This window comes from Phyllobates terribilis, unplaced genomic scaffold (genome assembly GCF_046119375.1).
Source record: "Phyllobates terribilis strain yellow unplaced genomic scaffold, ASM4611937v1 Scaffold_4__5_contigs__length_816908805, whole genome shotgun sequence".
NCBI lineage: Eukaryota > Metazoa > Chordata > Amphibia > Anura > Dendrobatidae > Phyllobates > Phyllobates terribilis.
In genome coordinates, this window is record NW_027362764.1 from 209708893 (window position 1) to 209727209 (window position 18317).

The 18317-nt window shown below is 41.2% G+C and overlaps 1 protein-coding gene across 3 annotated transcripts in view; it reads right to left on the reverse strand.

Annotated features, from left to right (window-relative positions):
* Nucleotides 1–829: 829 nt before the first annotated feature.
* Nucleotides 830–18317, reverse strand: part of TCAIM (T cell activation inhibitor, mitochondrial) — a 117374-nt gene continuing 99886 nt past the window's right edge. For 2 of the 3 annotated variants that reach the window (XM_073678044.1, XM_073678045.1), the window contains 3 exons: nt 7006–7238; nt 4400–4531; nt 830–2297 (listed from right to left, as the gene is read on the reverse strand). In XM_073678044.1, the coding sequence (XP_073534145.1) occupies nt 2072–2297; nt 4400–4531; nt 7006–7238 (591 nt within the window). In that variant the 3' untranslated portion in view covers nt 830–2071. Of the gene's footprint in view, nt 2298–4165; nt 4321–4399; nt 4532–7005; nt 7239–18317 lie in introns of all 3 variants that reach the window. The other variant, XR_012320066.1, reaches the window with a different exon arrangement.

Sequence of the window (18317 nt, forward strand, 5' to 3'; positions counted from 1 at the left end):
TCATAGTTTTGATGCCTTCAGTGTGAGTGTACAATTTTCAAAGTCATGAAAATACAGAAAAATCTTTAAATGAGAAGGTGTGTCCAAACTTTTGGTCTGTACTGTACGTAACATACTCCTAACTGTCTCAATCCAGTCCCACAGCATCATATTGTCCCCGGTGAACTTTGGGAGATTGCTGAGCATAGCCCCCAGCAGCAAACTAGATTTAGGGGCTCCCAGGATGGACTGCTCTGCAGTTTCTGTGTTAACGACTCCATCCTGCCGACTACGCCAAATGTAACATGGGTACTTTAGATGCAGCGACACAAACACAGAGCAGCCAATACAGGGTTAATAAACAGGGGAAGTTTATAATAACAGGGTAAATCTCCACGCAGGGAGTAACAGGGGAAAATATGGGGAAAAACAAGGAAAGTAGCAGGTAAAAGTCTTTAACTGACAGTTCACAGTTTAACTAGGTATAACCGGTTGTAAACGACAGTTTTTACACTTAGCTGACTCTTTTCCTCCACAAGGCAGTTGCCAGCTGGGGCCGGTGTTGATTTCTTCAGGCTTCCCCGCCCAAACAATGCTCTGTCTTCTGGCGGCAGCAGGCGGTCTCCGGTTTTACCCACTGAGCCCCTAATCCATAACACGGCACCTCACGTGCCCGGCTCCACCGACCCTGCGTCTCTTCTCTAGTCGGCTTGACTCCTCCGGTCCACTGCACTCGGCTCTTGCTCCCAGTCCTGGAGCCAGGAGTCTGGACCCTCTCACACCGCTCTGCTGAGCAGGACCCAGCTCCGCTTTCCTGCGCAAATGTCCTCGTCTCTTCCTCTCTTTACCCACGCCACCAGTCTCTCGGTCACCTGACCTCCCAGCTCTCACTCTGGACAAGCCCCCAGCTTCCCAGTCACCTGACTCCTGTGCTCACAGTCTGTCTTCCCCCTGCAACCGAGGCACGGCCCCGGCAGTTCCGGATCCCTTGCTCTGAAAGTACTTACACCCCGGTCTTCCCCCTTACAAGGGTATGGGGTGGCATGTGTGCCACTGTTTCAGCCCTTCAGCTGTCTTAGTCCGTGGGCCAGACTGGAACAGCCAGAGGGCACAGTTTGCTCAGCTCTGCCCTAGAGGCATGGTGATATAGAAGCATATATACTATACATTACTATACTATACATTTAATGATCAAAAGAGCAGACCAATATCCTAATCATGTTTTAATAATTTATATTGAATTCTAATTTTTGGTACTATGCCGCAAAGTTGTGTGGAACTATACGAGTTCTGCAATGCATTTTCCAGGCACACTATTTATGCCGGTGAGATGCAGGTTTCCAGGATATTTCACACATTCAGCCAAAAACCACATTGAAGAAGGTAGTAATGAATTTACCACCATTGCCATCTTTTAGGCAGCACAAAAGATCATTGTTCTCGGTGGCGCATCGTCCTGTGTAAACAGAATTCACACTGCTGAGAACCAATGCAGCCTTTGTAAACTTAGCGATCTAATATAACAGCATTTTTTTTCTGCACCTGATTTTGATGCAGAAAAAAAAAGCTGCCAAAACGTCACGTGGGAACATACCCTTATTCTGTCACTATTATTTGTTAGCTGTACAGTAATAATTACAAAATTCACAATTATGTTACATTTCAGTGAATACTTTTTCTTGTAAACCAGATCGTGTGCATTCCCTGCTAATCTGGCACAGTTGGAAAAAAAAGTCTGCATGTCATATCAGAGAATCAACTGATAAAGCATAAAAGAATTTAAAAAAAAAATTTGCAATTTACCATAGACAATATGCGACAACCTTAAATATTAAAAATAAATATTTTTTTAATGAACACATCATTCCAGATTCTGAATCCAGTGTATTAATTTTCACATCCTTTGCAATTTTATAATTTAGACATCATGGAAATGTACTTGAAAAGTCTGTATGGTGGCTTTAGGGGGCCAAAGATTGTCACAGACAATAGTTTTAGTACAGTAGTTGCCATCTACTAATATAGATTTACAGTATCTTCTTATTACCGCTATAGAAATATATAGAAAATATTCATATGGTGGTTGTTACTGTTAGCTTTTCCAATTCCAAGGAATACATAAGTCTCCATCTTGCAACACAGAGTAGTAATGAGAGACGCACAGATGCATCCCCACCAAGCTGGGCTGAGGTTCCTCAATCAGTCGTTGACAACAGCTGATCATCTGCTCGCATGATACACTGGGCTCCTTATACAGTCTACTTAGCGATGCACTGTCTTTGCATGCGTCTGTTAATTCTTGTTCTTTACTTTTTAACCTATTTAAATTGGAGAAGAACAAAATAAAATATTATTTTGAAGCTTCAGATAATCAACTCACTATTGTGCAGTAAAATAATATAGGACAATTGTACACTGGAAGTAAAAAAGATTTTTATTTTTGTACTATTTCTGTGTTTTCCCTAATGTTTGCAATATTGGCAGCTGAAATAGGATAGACTGCAGGGTAATTCACTGTCTTGCGCACACAACTATTAGGCCACTTTCACACATTCAGTATTTGGTCAGTATTTTACATCAGTATTTGTAAGCTAAAACCAGGAGTGGGTGATGAATACAGAAGTGGTGACGTGTTTCTACTATACTTTTCCTCTGATTGTTCCACTCCTGGTTTTTGCTTACAAATACTGATATAGAATACTGACCAAATTCACAGAAGTAAATCCAGTTCACCACCTGCAGTTCCACACTTCTGGAGCACGGACAGCAGCTGGGCAGGGCGCAACATCCAATAGAGAAAGCAGAAAATCTAGCTCACAAATAAAGTCCAAAAAAGTTCATTTTATTTTCCAAGGTACATGAAGCAAAGATTAAAAATGTGTATTCACAAAAAGGAGAATGCAGGCATCTTTCGACGCGTTTCGAGCGGCAAGCGCTCTTTGTCAAGATCTGAACAAATACTGAATATGTGAACGTGGAAACCTGTAAAACAGGTTTATTTTTAATGCATAAATGTGTATCTTCACTCATATGCAGATATTTGTATCTGCTTGCACCTTCTTATGATAAGGAAATACAGTACAGATTAATAGGATTAATTGGATAAATTTGAATTTTTTTTTTACTTAAATCCAGAAAATCCAATAAGTTAGTTTTAACCATACATAGCACGAACTGTAAGACGTATAGCTAACCAAAGAAAAACTGGCCATAAATAATGGCGGCTCACTCTGTATGATAAAATTGATGCTTCATATTAGACATCTAGGTAGGCTTACTTTACGCCAATAATTTAATCTACAATTCTGGAGGACATTGGCACATTTTCAGACACACGACCCTTGTAACTAACCCATACTTCACTTTGTAGACACTGACTAAAAAAAGGGGTAAAGGGTAAAAAATACATACTTACATTTTATCACAGGGCACATATACCACTTTTTTGGAGCAAATTTAGCCAGAATTCTGCTGTATATAAGGTATATCTCATGTTTAATTTTATGATTAGATGTATTATATTGATCATTAACAAAGGCTTGAACTCTCTGTTTTAGTGATCTATGGGGGTCCAAAGAGTGGTGCCCCCAGTAATCAGATGTTTATCTCCTATCCAGTGACAAATATCCATTGTGAAAAAACTCTACTAGCAAGCAGCATCCCAATAGTGTAATATATAGGAACACTAATAGGTAACTCAGACCTAAAAGTGCATGACCAGCTTTAAAGGGAACCTGTCCCCTCCAGGAATGCTATTTATCTACAGATATAGTGGTAATCTGCAAGTAAATAGCGTTGAAATCATGTTAGACTGGTTTACTCGAGCAGCAGGTACAGGGAGAAAATTAAGTTATATTCTCCCTGCAGCCGCTCGCTTCCAGTCATTATGGCGGTGCAGGGAGCAGTTACAGACATCGCTCACTACACCGTGAGTGTGCGGTTATCACTCCCTGTCACATTGATTGACAGTCTGTTCCGCACACATGCTGCATACATGTGCTGCAGAGCAGGCTGTCAGTCAAAGTGCCAGGGAGAGATTAAAGCACAGTGCTGTCAGTAAGAAGTGACTAACAGCTCCTTTCCCGATGACTGGAAGTGAGCAGCTGCAGAGAAGCATATCACTTCATTCTCTCCCTGTAGTCGCTGCTTCAGTAAACCAGCAAGACATGATTTAAATGCTATTTACCTTCAGATCGCAGTGCTGGGTCTCAGATCCAAGTTCCACCAAGGATAACATCTTCAAGGAGTTTGTATGGGTTTTCTCAGGGTTCTCCGGTTTCATAATAATCTACAGATGAATAGCAGTTTTGGAGGAAACAGGTTTCCTTTAAGAAATGCATCCTACAGAAACAATACATCTGTGTGTGAAATGTCAAGAAGGAAACAGAAAAGACACACATTCTAGCTAATTATCACTTACTCTTCTTTTTTTTTTAACTTTTCTCTTGCTTTTGGAGCATGAGCCAGAAGAAACCATTGTAGCGATGGTGGGTCACACACAGTTGGTATGATGAAATGTCCCATCTCATGTAGACGTGGCACATAATGATCACTGTATTACAGGAAAATACACACAATTTGGTTTAGAACAGCAGCCTAATTTAATGTCCTTCTACTAGTGTTTTTAGATAGTGTAAATGGATGTGAAAATAAAAAAAGCAAAAAAATAAATACTATGTATGTAAGTACTCTCATAGCTTGGCATAACTTCAGATGTTCAATTGTCCCCTTTGTCGCACGTCCAATCTTTTTATTTATAATCTCAACACATAAAATGTGTCTTGTTAAAGGACAATTAAACCTAAATTAATAATGAAGGTATAGATAACTTTTGTCTACACTGTTAATCTACACATTTTTCTGTATGTTCCTGACATAAACATAGTTGATGCAGAGAACAAAGGTTAAAGGGGTTGTCCAGGATGAATAAAATGATGGGCAAACCTTCGGAAACAACATCCATATGAGATTGGTGGGGTTGAGACAGCCGGCAACCCCACTAATTAGCTATTAACAGATCCCATGGTGGACATAAGCAAGCTGTGTATGGAACTGTAGTACCCAGCTTTGTACACCACGTAGTGGCCGTTCACTGATACTGCAGCTCAGCTCGAATTTACTTCAAGAGGAGCTGAGCAGCAGCAATGATATCCAACCCTAAGGGCAGGTGCAGACAAGAGAATTGGGTCGATTATGCAAATCACACTGTGATCAGGGTGTGTTCATAGTGGGATCCAATTCTCTCGGATAAAGAGAAGGTGGAGAAATCAGTCTTTGGCAATCGGGCTGCACTCAGATATCATCCAAGTGCAGTCCGACGAGTTTCCACACATTCACTGACTTGCATGGCCGAGTGCGATCCGAATATTGAACCACACTCAGTTTTTTCCTGGGTCCGAAGAAAATATTTGGACATGTGCATGGCCCCATAGAATAACATTGGTCCGAGTGCGATCCGATGTTTTGTCGGATTGCACTTGGACGAAAATACGTCTGTGTGCACGAGCCCTAAGGCTCAGGCATCAAAATCCTAATCCTGAGCAACCCCTTTAATTCCCTTCTCATCGTTACCATTTTGTGATGCTACACAGCTGAAGCTGGGATTAGAACAGGGCTAATTTGTCACCAATTACAGGCAGCAGAGATAGTAAGCGCTTTCAGGAAACCCTAATATTCCGGTCATGTTTTTATCAAAAACAAAAATCATAGACTTTAAAAATGTTCAATATATTTTAATATTACAATCTATATTAAAAGGTTTACAATCAATGCTGATATTTCCTAAAATATTACTTGTTTTAATGGAATTATTTCATACTAAAATGCATAGTCCACAAGACACACAATTTAGGGGATCTTTTACTGATTAACAGAGAGAGGTTTTTTTTTTAAATTCAGCTTGAATGATAATGTTAAAGAAAAAGTATTAGTATTTTTTTTCTAATCCCTCCCAATTATGGATATAATGTAGTGAAAGTGTATTAAAATACTTACTAGTTTCAGTCTTCCCTGATTTCTAGCTCCAGCCCACATGACCACTCTTCAGCTTTGCTGGCTCATACTATGCGATATTATATTTCCAGATTCAGAATGAGGGTCCATAGACTTAGGGCTCATGCAGAAGTTCGTGGATCTCGGTCCGATCACAGACCACAATGCACGGACTGGCCGCGGCTCTGCCAACTCGAGCGTGACAGCCACAGCCAGTCTGTGCATTGTGGACTGTGATCGGACCGATTTGTACAGAAGTCTGAATGAGCCCTTCTGCTCTACACAAACCTCTGATTTCAGGTCACATGGGCCAGAGTAGTGCTGGTAACCAGCGAAGACAGCAACCGTGAATATTTAATACACTAACACACCATCATATACATTAGTAGGATGGATTGGGGGGAGATGGGGAATTGATGAAGCATTTACTTTACTTTGCGGTACAAGGCCAATATTCTAAAAAAAAGTTAAATAAAATAAAGAGGTCTTTATATAATAGCATAATATATCATGGATTGGATTTGCCAGTGGTGAAATCCCTAGCTTGGTGTAAAGTACAGAAATCTGTGGTTACAGGTCCACTTTTCCAATCTTGCTAGATGTTTGGGCATAATCCAAAATATGACTTATTTCATTATTTTTATAAATGTATAGAGTTTATCTAGCATCTGAATAAAAAAAAAAAGAAACCAGCAAAACAAAAAAACAAACATCTTTTCCCCAACGATCCTGATCTTTGCTTAAATTGGCAGCATGCAACTGCTGCAGCCAATCAGTGTCAGTGCTTGTGTGCCATCCTACTGACGACATGGCTCTGCGCAGAGCGGTGATGTCAGTAAAGCATGATACGTGACCACTAAGTCACATATTGTCTGCAGCGAGTCAGCATTAAGTCCAGGGCTTCATTTTTCATTTTGTAGCATTTGGTTTTGTGTCACTTTTAGAACATGTCTGGTCCCAATAACTCCTTTAATCTCTGATGTAAGAATTGCAGTCACTGTGTTGAAGCTGCATATTATACCACCCTTCACTTACTTTTCCAGTATCATCTGCAGTCCACGTAAACTGCGTGGGTGAATGGGCACTCTTCTATTTAGCAGCTTTTTACAGAACGCATCAAGGACAGAGTAATATTCCTCCATGGTCAACAATGGTTGTAGTTCCTCAATGTGTACTATATCTATACCCCCAAGGACGTGGCTAATCCGATCCTGTAGCTGCAGCAACTTTCCTTGAAGCACATAGTAGCTGGGTAACCTTTCAAAAAGCTTGAAAAAAAAAGAGCAAAAAACCCCGCATAAAATTAATGTGATCGCACATTGTTTGCAAATTACATACTATATACATTATAAGTTTTAGTACAAGACTTGATAATCTGCAAACCAACCATTATCAGTATCGGTACATGTCATGTTAAAAATGAAGCTTTTCATCTTTCTTAGCTAAACCTTTTAAACAACAGCAATGTACCAAAAACTATACAGAAATGGCACAATGTTGTCAGATTTCACACGTTGTTATCAACTGTAGAATTCACAGAAAAGCTCTTAAGGGGAGACATCAAGTCTGCATAATTCACACTGTGCCAGAGGCATATGACCATTTACTCAGAGATAATCTTGTTCTCTGCCACAACAGCAAAATGCTGGCGAAACATAGCGATCTCATTTGCCAGTGCATCACCCGAATGATGATCATAAAGTGTTTCAGTAATAAATATATATAATTATATTGTATAAAATATTTACCCATAAATCCAGCCTGGTGTATAACGATCGGGGTCGCAGAGGTCTCAACCATGACTGTGTGGTCCCGTGCGGGTGAGTGGTACGCCGACGCCAGCAGAAAATTCATCTGGATGTGCATCCTCGGACGCACATCCAGTTGAAGTGTACTGCAGAGCACAGACCTGTTGGTTCCATGAGCAGCAATACACGCTGCCAGCCAATCAGAGGCCAGCAGCTGACATCAGCGTGAATGTGACTGGGGGCGCATGGTAGTAATGTCATGTGCTCCCATCGCTTGCACGCTGAAGTTAGCTGCCGGCTGCAGAAGAGAAACCTGTGCGGTGGGAAAGCAGGGGGAAGATGAGTATAATGGTTTATTTATTTTTCTATGTATTAAATACAGGGGCAGAATGGGGGACATATACCAGGATGGGGAATATATATACCAGGATAAGTGACATATACCAGGATAAGGGACTGTGAAGAATATTGAAAATATAATCCCATGTCAATCATTGTGCCCTGTTTGGCTGGGGATTATAGAGTTCTACAATGTACAGTTGTAACCGGACACTTTTGCAGCTAAACAAGAAGGGAAGGGGCTGAGGGACAGTGAGTGACAAAACCCCCACCTTCTGCTGTGGAGCTGCCACAGGAAGACCCCCTGTGGACCCCAGCCATGCGGCATGTCCTTTGTGTCAGACAAGTTTAATTCAATAGCGAGTTATGGGAATACGATATATCCCAGCCACACACCAAATAGATTTTTTGGAATCACACGAACAGGAGGAATGTCACCCTAGCTTCCAGCACCGTCTAGCACGTAGGGATGGGGAGATACATGGCACAGCCTTTTGAAACCCCTAGGACCACTGTGTTTGGTCTCCCCGCATAGCAGGGGCCCGACTAGATCCGATTACACCAGAACCGGCTCCCTAGAACCGTCCATTAAGGAAGTGTATCCCAGTTTAGTTTTTTGGAGTTTTTAGCTGAGGGAGGCCAGGGGTAGAGATTTAGGTCCAGCCAGAGGGCAGTAAGGGGAGTGACCCAGAGAGGTTAAAAGCTCCTGCAGCCCTTGCCCAGTGCTTTTTCTCTGGGGAGGTTGCGACGACACATCGTTTGAGGGAAGTCACAGAAAAGAGAGAGGGAACCACAAGCCTCCCATGTGGCAGCCCCTCCCCCTCAAGCCAGGCCTTCCATCTGACTGGTAACTGACTCTTAATAACTGCTTACATTTTTTGTACCACTACTATTGTGTTTTCATCTCTGACCATTGTGTATGTATAATCCTTATGTATATAGTGTATTGTCTAGTGTACCCTTAAGGCGATTAAATATATAATTTAACCTTGGGCTGCTCTTTTATATCGATCCACGAATCCTCTCGTCCGTTGTTCGGCCCAAGTGTGGTGTCACGTCAGTGACTGAGTGGGCCACCTCTTCTTACTCCCGGTGCCTTCCTGTACCCGTGCGGACAGGGGGTATCTGTGTAGAACTGTACCAATCTGACCTTACGCATCCCCGAGGGGGTGCGGAACATCACATTGGTGAAAAGGGTAGATCCGTATCACATGTTCCATTTGATATAACTGTAACGTCAGGCAGGTAGCGAGGTGTGGATCCTTCACATGTGGTGGCAGCGGTGGGATTCTGTGGGATCTCTCTGGTGCCATTCTTCACAGGAACATATTACCAGGATGGGGCCCAGGATAAGGGACATATACCAGGATAAAGGACATATTTCCAGGATGGGGGATATATATTTATATATCAGGATGGAGCCCAGGATAAAGAACATATATACCAAGATGTATCTGGTCTATTTGACATGACCAGATCCAGCAGATTACCTCCCCTGGTTGCTTCATCTACCAACTGAGAGAGGTAATTGTCCTGAACTGCGGATAAGAACTTGCAGCTTTTAGCACAACCAGAAGATTCTATGTCCCATTGAATGTCTGGATAGTTAAAATAACCCATAATAAGGACCCTATTATTATTTGCTGCCTTTTTAATTTGTTGCAGCATTTCATCTGCAATATAATCCAATATATTGTCCACCTGTATCAACCAGTATATTATCACCCTTCACCCCTTGTATCCTCTGGTATATTTTCACCCCCCACATGTGCCTTTTGGTATATTATCCCTCTTACATCCTGTCTTCCAGTATGTCTGTGTTTCCACCATTCCCTCCCTCTAGTTTATAAGTATCACATCCTTCATTAGATTGGGGTTGGACGTCGACTTTGACCGTGACGCCAGTTCTGCTCGGTCCAAGGAAAATTTTGGACATGTGCAAAGCCTTAGATTATTATAGGTACAAGTGCATGAAAACCACAGATAGCACTCATATGAGAAAATCGGTCATGTGCACAAGCCCAAAGGCTATGTAATGCGGCTGATGTGATTTATCTGGACTTTGCAAAGGCATTTGATACTGTACCACATAACAGCCTTATAATGAAGCTACTGAAGCAGGGACTAGGGGAAACTATATGCAGATGGGTAAGCAACTGGCTAAATGACAGGAATAGTCGTCATAAATGGTACATTCTCTAAATGGGAGATAGTCAGCAGTGGGGTCCTGCAGGGATCTGTACTAGGACCGATTCTTTTTAATCTCTTTATTAGTGACCTTGTGGATGGCATTGAGAGTAAAGTTTCAGGCCACATCTAGAATATGGGATCCAGTTTTGGGCTCCACCTTTTAAAAAGGATATTCAGAAGTTAGTTTCAGTTCAAAGGCGGGCAACTAGATTATTACAAGGGATGAAAGGCCTCTCATATGCTGAGGTTGCAAAAGTTGGGCTTGTTTAGCTTAGAAAAAAGACATCTCAGAGCAGATCTCATTTACATATACAAATATATGTGTGGTCAGTATAAAGTACTGGCATATGACTTATTCCTTCCAAACACAATACTAGGGACCAGGGGGCACTCATTATGAGTGGAAGAAAGGAGATTCCGGGAGCTAAATAGGAAAGGGTTCTTTACAGTTAGGGCATTCCACAGTCTGACTGCTGTACCACAGGAAGTAGTAATAGCAGATACGATAACAGCTTTTAAAAAAGGGTTACCTGATTTCCTCAGTACACAGAACATTGTAAGTTATAGATAATTTAGTGAACAATAATGTATAATTGGTGGAGAAAGATTGAGCTTGATGGACCTGGGTCTTTTTTCAACCTATGCAATTATGTAATAAACAAAACAGAATACTCAGGTGAACAGTGGGACTAAGATAAGACCAAAAACTGGTCCTGACCTGGCGACGGGTTCTCTTAAGTAAAAATATTTGCTGTGATTAAATACGATTTGTGCTACCATCTAGAAAATCTCTCATTATTTACCCCACAGTGATTTGTCTCCCGGGACAAAAATGAATAAAAATGGATCAAAAGGTTGTATGTACTCCAAAATGGTACCAAATAAAAACTACAACAAAGCTAGCCCTCACATAACTCAGTGAAATAAACAAAAATTGTGGGTTTAAGAATTTTGCAACACGAATAAAATCTACCAAAAAACATACAAATTCTACCATACAATTTTTTTTTTCCATTTTTTATGGTATGTTAAATCAAAGCTAGATCTCTTTCCACACAAAAAAACAAGCTCTCATTTGGGTAGGTCATTGGAAAAATAAAAATATTATGGCTCTTAGAAGACGGAGGAAAAAATAAAAAAGCCCCAAAAAAAACAAAACTGTCCATAGCGAGAAAAGATAAAGAGAAAATTTGAACGCTGGGGTGCCAACCCAATCCATCGGATAATTTTCTAAGAAGAAGGAATCATGGAATTATGTAGATTCAATCACAAGTGATGCACATAAAGTACAGAAGAAAACAATTCACATGGTTTGACACGACTCTTAGACATTATTTTTGCAAAACATCCATAGGAATATAATTAGAATAGTCTACTTTGAAGAGAAACACATCTCTACTAAGTATCCCAGCACAGACGGATCCTGATTGCTAAAGTCTCCTTCATGCCATAAAACTAAGCTCCAGCCCACAATATGCACATAAATCAAACAGTAAAACATTTCAGCAGCACATCATAAGCATCCGCTCTCCACTTGTGAGCCTGGTCTTATTTGGAGCAGTTTTACTTTCATCCTGCACAGGAAGGTAGAGTCATTAAACTGATTATTCAGTGATGAGATCAGAACACACAGAGGTGAATAAGGTAGTCAGGTAGTCACATATTGCCGTGCTGTAAGTATATAAAGCATCAGCGGCAAGTCCGATCAAAAGATCTGGACAAAACAATCATTTCTCAGATCAGTAAGAGGAGAAAGTAGTGTCCGAACCCATTAAATATTTCTCTCCCAAGACCATATATTGTGACCCGAGGATCTGTCAGCTCCTCTGATATTCCTGACTTTGTAAATACTTGCACTCCCCATAAAATACAGATATACAGCATCTTTTCTTACAATTCTACATTGCGCTATTCTCTGTTGTGTATTGTGAAAATGTATAAATTAACAGACAATGATCCATTCCCCTCAGTGAGGTGTGTTCCAACAGTAATTGGATAGCTGTATGGTGACCTCAACACAGTATGATCCCCCAACTGAGACCCCCACACAGCCCTCCATGCAGTATAATGGGCCTACATACAGTATAATGGCCCCACACCTCACCACACTGTATAATGCACCCCACAAGCCCTTCAAACAGTATAATGGCCCCCACACAGCCCTCCACATAAATCTAATTGCTTGCATACAGTATAATGGCTCGCACATAGTCCTCCATAGTCCTGTGTTTTCATTGGCTGTAAGCCATAATCATCAACATTAACAGAAATAAACACTTGAAATAGATCACGGTTTGTAATGACGCTATATGATATACGAGTTTCACTTTTTGTATTAAAGAACTGAAATAAATTAACTTTTTCATGATATTCTAATTTAGTGAGAAGCACTTGTAGTATAATGCACTCCCCATAGTCCTCCATATATAATGCACTCCCCATAGTCCTCCAGATAGTATAATGCTGTCACGCAAGATGTGGGAAAGACTAAGTGCAACACAAAGCGAAGAGGGAAAGGGAGTCTAGACTCTAGGGAAGGGGGTGAGTGGAGACCTCCTAGGCTGATCTAGTGTCACCCTGTCTCCACTAATGTCTCTATATTGGTTCTTCACCAATCGCCGCACGCGTACTTCACCCTGTGTTTCCCTGGCGTTAGGCTCACGCTAGGGAAGGGAAGGGATGAGCACTAGTCGATCCCCACTGAACAATAAAGACAACAAGGGGGGACAAACAAGGGAAAATCTTTAGTCGACTCCGGACAAATCTTTAGTTAGCATTAGTCGACTCCAGACAAATGCGCACACGTCCTCTAGCAGCAGAGAGGAAGAAGTACTGCTCTTGCTCAAGCCTTCACAAGGGGAAATGAATATCACCGGCACCTCCCTCTGGCACACAGCAGGTACAGTGGTGGCCAAAAGTATTGGCACCCCTGCAATTCTGTCAGATTCTTTGGTATTATTATCTTCATTTAATTTGCTTGCAAGGAAAAAACACAAAAGAGAATGAAGCAAAAATCAAATCATTGATTATTTCACACAAAACTCCAAAAATGGGCCAGACAAAAGTATTGGCACCCTCAGCCTAATACTTGGTTGCACAACCTTTAGCCAAAATAACTGCGAACAACAGCTTCCGGTAACCATCAATGAGTTTCTTACAATGCTCTGCTGGAATTGTAGACCATTCTTCTTTGGCAAACTGCTCCAGGTCCCTGATATTTGAAGGGTGCCTTCTCCAAACTGCCATTTTGAGATCTCTCCACAGGTGTTCTATGGGATTCAGGTCTGGACTCATTGCTGGCCACCTTAGAAGTCTCCAGTGCTCTCTCTCAAACCATTTTATAGTGCTTTTGGAAGTGTGTTTTGGGTCATTGTCCTGCTGGAAGACCCATGACCTCTGAGGGAGACCCAGCTTTCTCACACTGGGCCCTACATTATGCTGCAAAATTTGTTGGTAGTCTTCAGACTTCATAATGCCATGCACACGGGCAAACAGTCCAGTGCCAGAGGCAGCAAAGCAACCCCAAAACATCAGGGAACCTCCGCCATGTTTGACTGTAGGGACAGTGTTCTTTTCTTTGAATGCCTCTTTTTTTTTCCTGTACACTATGTTGATGCTTTTTCCCAAAAAGCTCTACTTTTGTCTCATCTGACCAGAGAACATTCTTCCAAAATGTTTTAGGCTTTCTCAGGTAAGTTTTGGCAAACTCCAGCCTGGCTTTTTTATGTCTTGGGGTAAGAAGTGGGGTCTTCCTGGGTATCCTACCATACAGTCCCTTTTCATTCAGACGTTGACGGATAGTACGGGTTGACACTGTTGTACCCTCGGACTGCAGGGCAGCTTGAACTTGTTTGGATGTTAGTCAAGGTTCTTTATCCACCATCCGCACAATCTTGCGTTGAAATCTCTCGTCAATTTTTCTTTTCCGTCCACATCTAGGGAGGTTAGCCACAGTGCCATGGGTTTTAAACTTCTTGATGACACTGCGCCCGGAAGACCAGGAACATTCAGGTCTTTGGAGATGGACTTGTAGCCTTCAGATTGCTCATGCTTCCTCACAATTTGGTTTCTCAAGTCCTCAGACAGTTCTTTGGTGTTCTTTCTTTTCTCCATGCTCAATGTGGTACACACAAGGACACAGGACAGAGGTTGAGTCAACTTTAATCCATGTTAACTGGCTGCAAGTGTGATTTAGTTATTGCCAACACCTGTTAGGTGCCACAGGTAAGTTACAGGTGCTGTTAATTACACGAATTAGAGAAGCATCACATGATTTTTCAAACAGTGCCAATACTTTTGACCACCCCCTTGTTTAGGTTTGGTGTGGAATTATATCCAATATGGCTTTAGGACAATTCTTTTTGTGTTTTTTCATTGAAGACAAATTAAATGAAGATAATAATACCAAAGAATTTGTGATTGCAATCATTTTCAGGAAGAAACTGAGTATTATCTGACAGAATTGCAGGGGTGCCAATACTTTTGGCCACCACTGTATATATACACCCAGGCCAGGGTGTTAATTAGCCAGAGGAAGGTAGCCGCTGGGTCCTAGAGAGCCAGCTTCTAAGAAGTTGTCTGTAATGCCAAACGAAGAGATCTCCTGCAACCAACTGCAGGGTGACTGTCTGTCAATTCTGACACACCTGTGACAAATGCGCTACCAATAGTCCTCCATACAGTATTATAGCCACCACAATGTATTCACTGATTTAAAACAAAAAACAAACAAAAAAACAACAATACTCACCTTTCCTCCTCAATCCCTCGCTGCTCCGGTTTCTGCAGCAAGCATTCTGAAGCACAGCATGTCTCATCAAGGTGTGCGCCATGTATTGACGTCAGACACCGAGGAAGAATGATGGAGGAAGGAGCGTCACCTGATGCTCCCTCGTTCATCATTACTGTCAACCGTATTGGCATCCGGGATGTGTGATGACAGGTGGGAGGGTCCCCCCAACCTCCTGACTCATGGGCTCCATAGCAGCTGTACGCCACTGGCCGAGTACATAAGGACAATTCAAACATAAATCAACCCACAAGCCAAATAAATGTATTATGTACACACCTATTTTGCTTTTGGGTTTATTTATGTTTGACTTTTCACAAGTTTCACAGTCTGATACTCTCCCAGGGATGTAATTTGTGGTTAAAATGGTTGTCAATGTGATAAAAAAAAATTGTCTCCTAAATTCTTAAATTTACAAGCCAAAAGCAGCAGAGGTTTTTTTTAAAGATGTTTTTCAGGATTAAAAGAAAAGAGCACCTGTTCACTGGATAAGTCTGGTACTGCAGCCCAGGTTCACTGCAGTGAGTGAGTTGTAATACCACACACAACCACTGTAAAGGTGTAGTGATTTTAGGAAGAAAGCAGCCATGTTTTCTGTAATCCTGGACAACCCCTTCAAGCCTGGAGCCACACTGCATAGACAGAGGATGTAAAACGTAAGACTTGGGATGCGCACAATTTTCACTGTTATATTTTGAGTTCAGTTTATAACAGTATACAGCTCCCTCTAGTGGCAGCGGCATGATGCCAGGATTAAAAGATGTTGACACCTGTAAATGCTTCTGTAAAGCCACAGTATACTGAACCCACCCGGTATACAGCTCCCCTTAGTGGCAGCTGCAGGATGCCAGAATTTAAAGAACGTTGGCATCTGTAAATGCTTCTGTAAAGCCACAATCTACTACCCATCAGCTGTTAGCAGGGGCTGCAGCTCTGGTGTGGGCACTGCAGCCTCCTGAATGTTGACATCAGCTTGCTGGCTGGTTTCTGTTTGCCTTCACTATATTCTTAGTTGTGACATTATCAAGGTACTGCAGCATGGCTGAATGTCCAAAACTGCACCCTACATGTATTGTGCTTTACAGGAACACTTTCCTCATTGAGCCATATTGATATATAGTGAGCAATTTCAAAGAAAAAACTGAATAAAGAGCATGTGCAGCAATAAAGGTACCCCTAATTAATACTTGGTTGCACATCCTTTGGCACTGATGACAGCCTCCAAATGTTTCTTGTAGCCATCTACAGTTTACAAAAGTTTACATACACTATATAAAAAGACACATATGCATGTTTTTCTCAATATTTGACAAGATATCAGAATAAACTTTCCCGTTTTAGGTCAATTAGGATTACCATAATTTTTAATATTTGCCAACTGCCAGAATAATGAGAGAGAGGAGTATGTTTTAAGGCATTTTTATTACTTTCTGCAAAAGTTTACATACACTAAGATTACTATGTCTTTAAACATTTCTGGACTGACCATATGATGATGTCATGTGTTTGGAAGCTTCTAATAGTTTTTTTTAGCAACATCTGAGTTAATTAGAGACACACATATGGAAGTATTTTAATGCACACCTGAAACATACTGCTACTTTGTGTAGCACCATGGGAAAGTCTAAAGAAATCAGCCAAGATATCAGGAAGAGAATTGTGGACTTGCACAAGTCTGGCTCATCCTTGGGTACAATTTCAAGATACTTGAAGGTGCCTCGTTCATCTGTACAAACAATTATACGCAAGTACAAACAAGATGGGAATGTCCAGCCATCATACCGCTCACGAAGGAGACGGGTTCTTTGTCCCAGAGATGAACTTGCTTTGTTCCGACATATGCACATCAACCCAAGGACAAAAAGCAAAATACCTTGTGAAGATGATGGCGGAAGCTGGTAAGATTGTGTCAATATCTACAGTGAAATGAGTACTGTATCAACATGGGTTGAAAGGCCACTCTGCCAGGAAGATGCCATTACTCCAAAAGAAACATAAAAAAGGCAATTTAATGTGTGCAAACGCACACAGGAACAAAAACCTTAATTTTTAGAGACATGTTCTGTAGTCAGATGAAACTAAAATGAAACTTTTTGGGCATAATTACCATCGTTACGTTTGGAGGAAAAAGGGAGAAGCTTGGAAGCCTAAGAACACCATCCCAACTGTGAAACACGAGGATGGCAGCATCATGTTGTGGGGTTGTTTTGCTGCAGGAGGGACTGATGCACTTCACAAAATAGATGGCATCATGAGAAAAGAAGATTATGTGGCAATACTGAAGCAACATCTTAAGACATTGGCCAGAAAGTTAAACCTTGGGAAGAAATGGGTCTTCCAAATGGACAATGACCCAAAGCATAGTGCCAAAATGGTAAAGTGTCTTAAGGATAACAAAGTCAATGTTTTGGAGTGCCCGTCACAAAGCCCTGATCTCAATCCTATTAAAAATTTATTGGCAAAGCTGAAAAGGCAGGTGCGAGCAAGGTGACCTACAAACCTGGATCAGTTACAACAGTTTTGTCAGGAGGAATGGACCCAAATTCCGACCAACTATTGTGAGAAGCTTGTGGAAGGATATCCCAAATATTTGACCCAAGTCATTCAGTTTAAGGGCAATGGTAACAAATGTTAATGAAATGTATGTAAACTTTTTACTTTGCAGTAAGTAATAAAAATGCCTTAAAACATTCTCTCTCTCATTATTCTGGCATTTGGCAAATATTAAATATTATGGTAATCCTAATTGACCTAAAACGGGAAAGGTTTATTCTGATTTCATGTCAGATATTGAGAAAAACATGTGTGTGTGTCTTTTTATATAGTGTATGTAAACTTCTGGTTTCAACTGTATAAGCTTCTTGCACTTCTCAGCTGGAATTTTCTCCCACTCTTCCTTTGCAGTTTGTTCAAGCTCTTGAATGTTTGCAGGGTTCTTTTTTCTTTTTCCCAATGGCAGATTTCAGCTCACCCCAAAGATTTTCAATGGGATTGAGGTCAGGACTCATTGCTGGCCATTTTAAAACAGTCCATTTTTATTTTTAACCAATCCTGTGTACTTTTGGATGTGTGCTTTGGGTCATTGTCTTGCTGGCGGACCCATGATCTTCGACTCAAACCAAGGTTTCTTACACTGGGTAGGACATTTCGCTCTAAAATCTCTTGATAATTCTCCGATTTCATGATTCCTACGATACGGTCAAGGCCGCCAGTACCAGACACAGCAAAGCAACCTCACAACATTATGGATCCTTCAGCATGCTTAACTGTTGGTAAGGTGT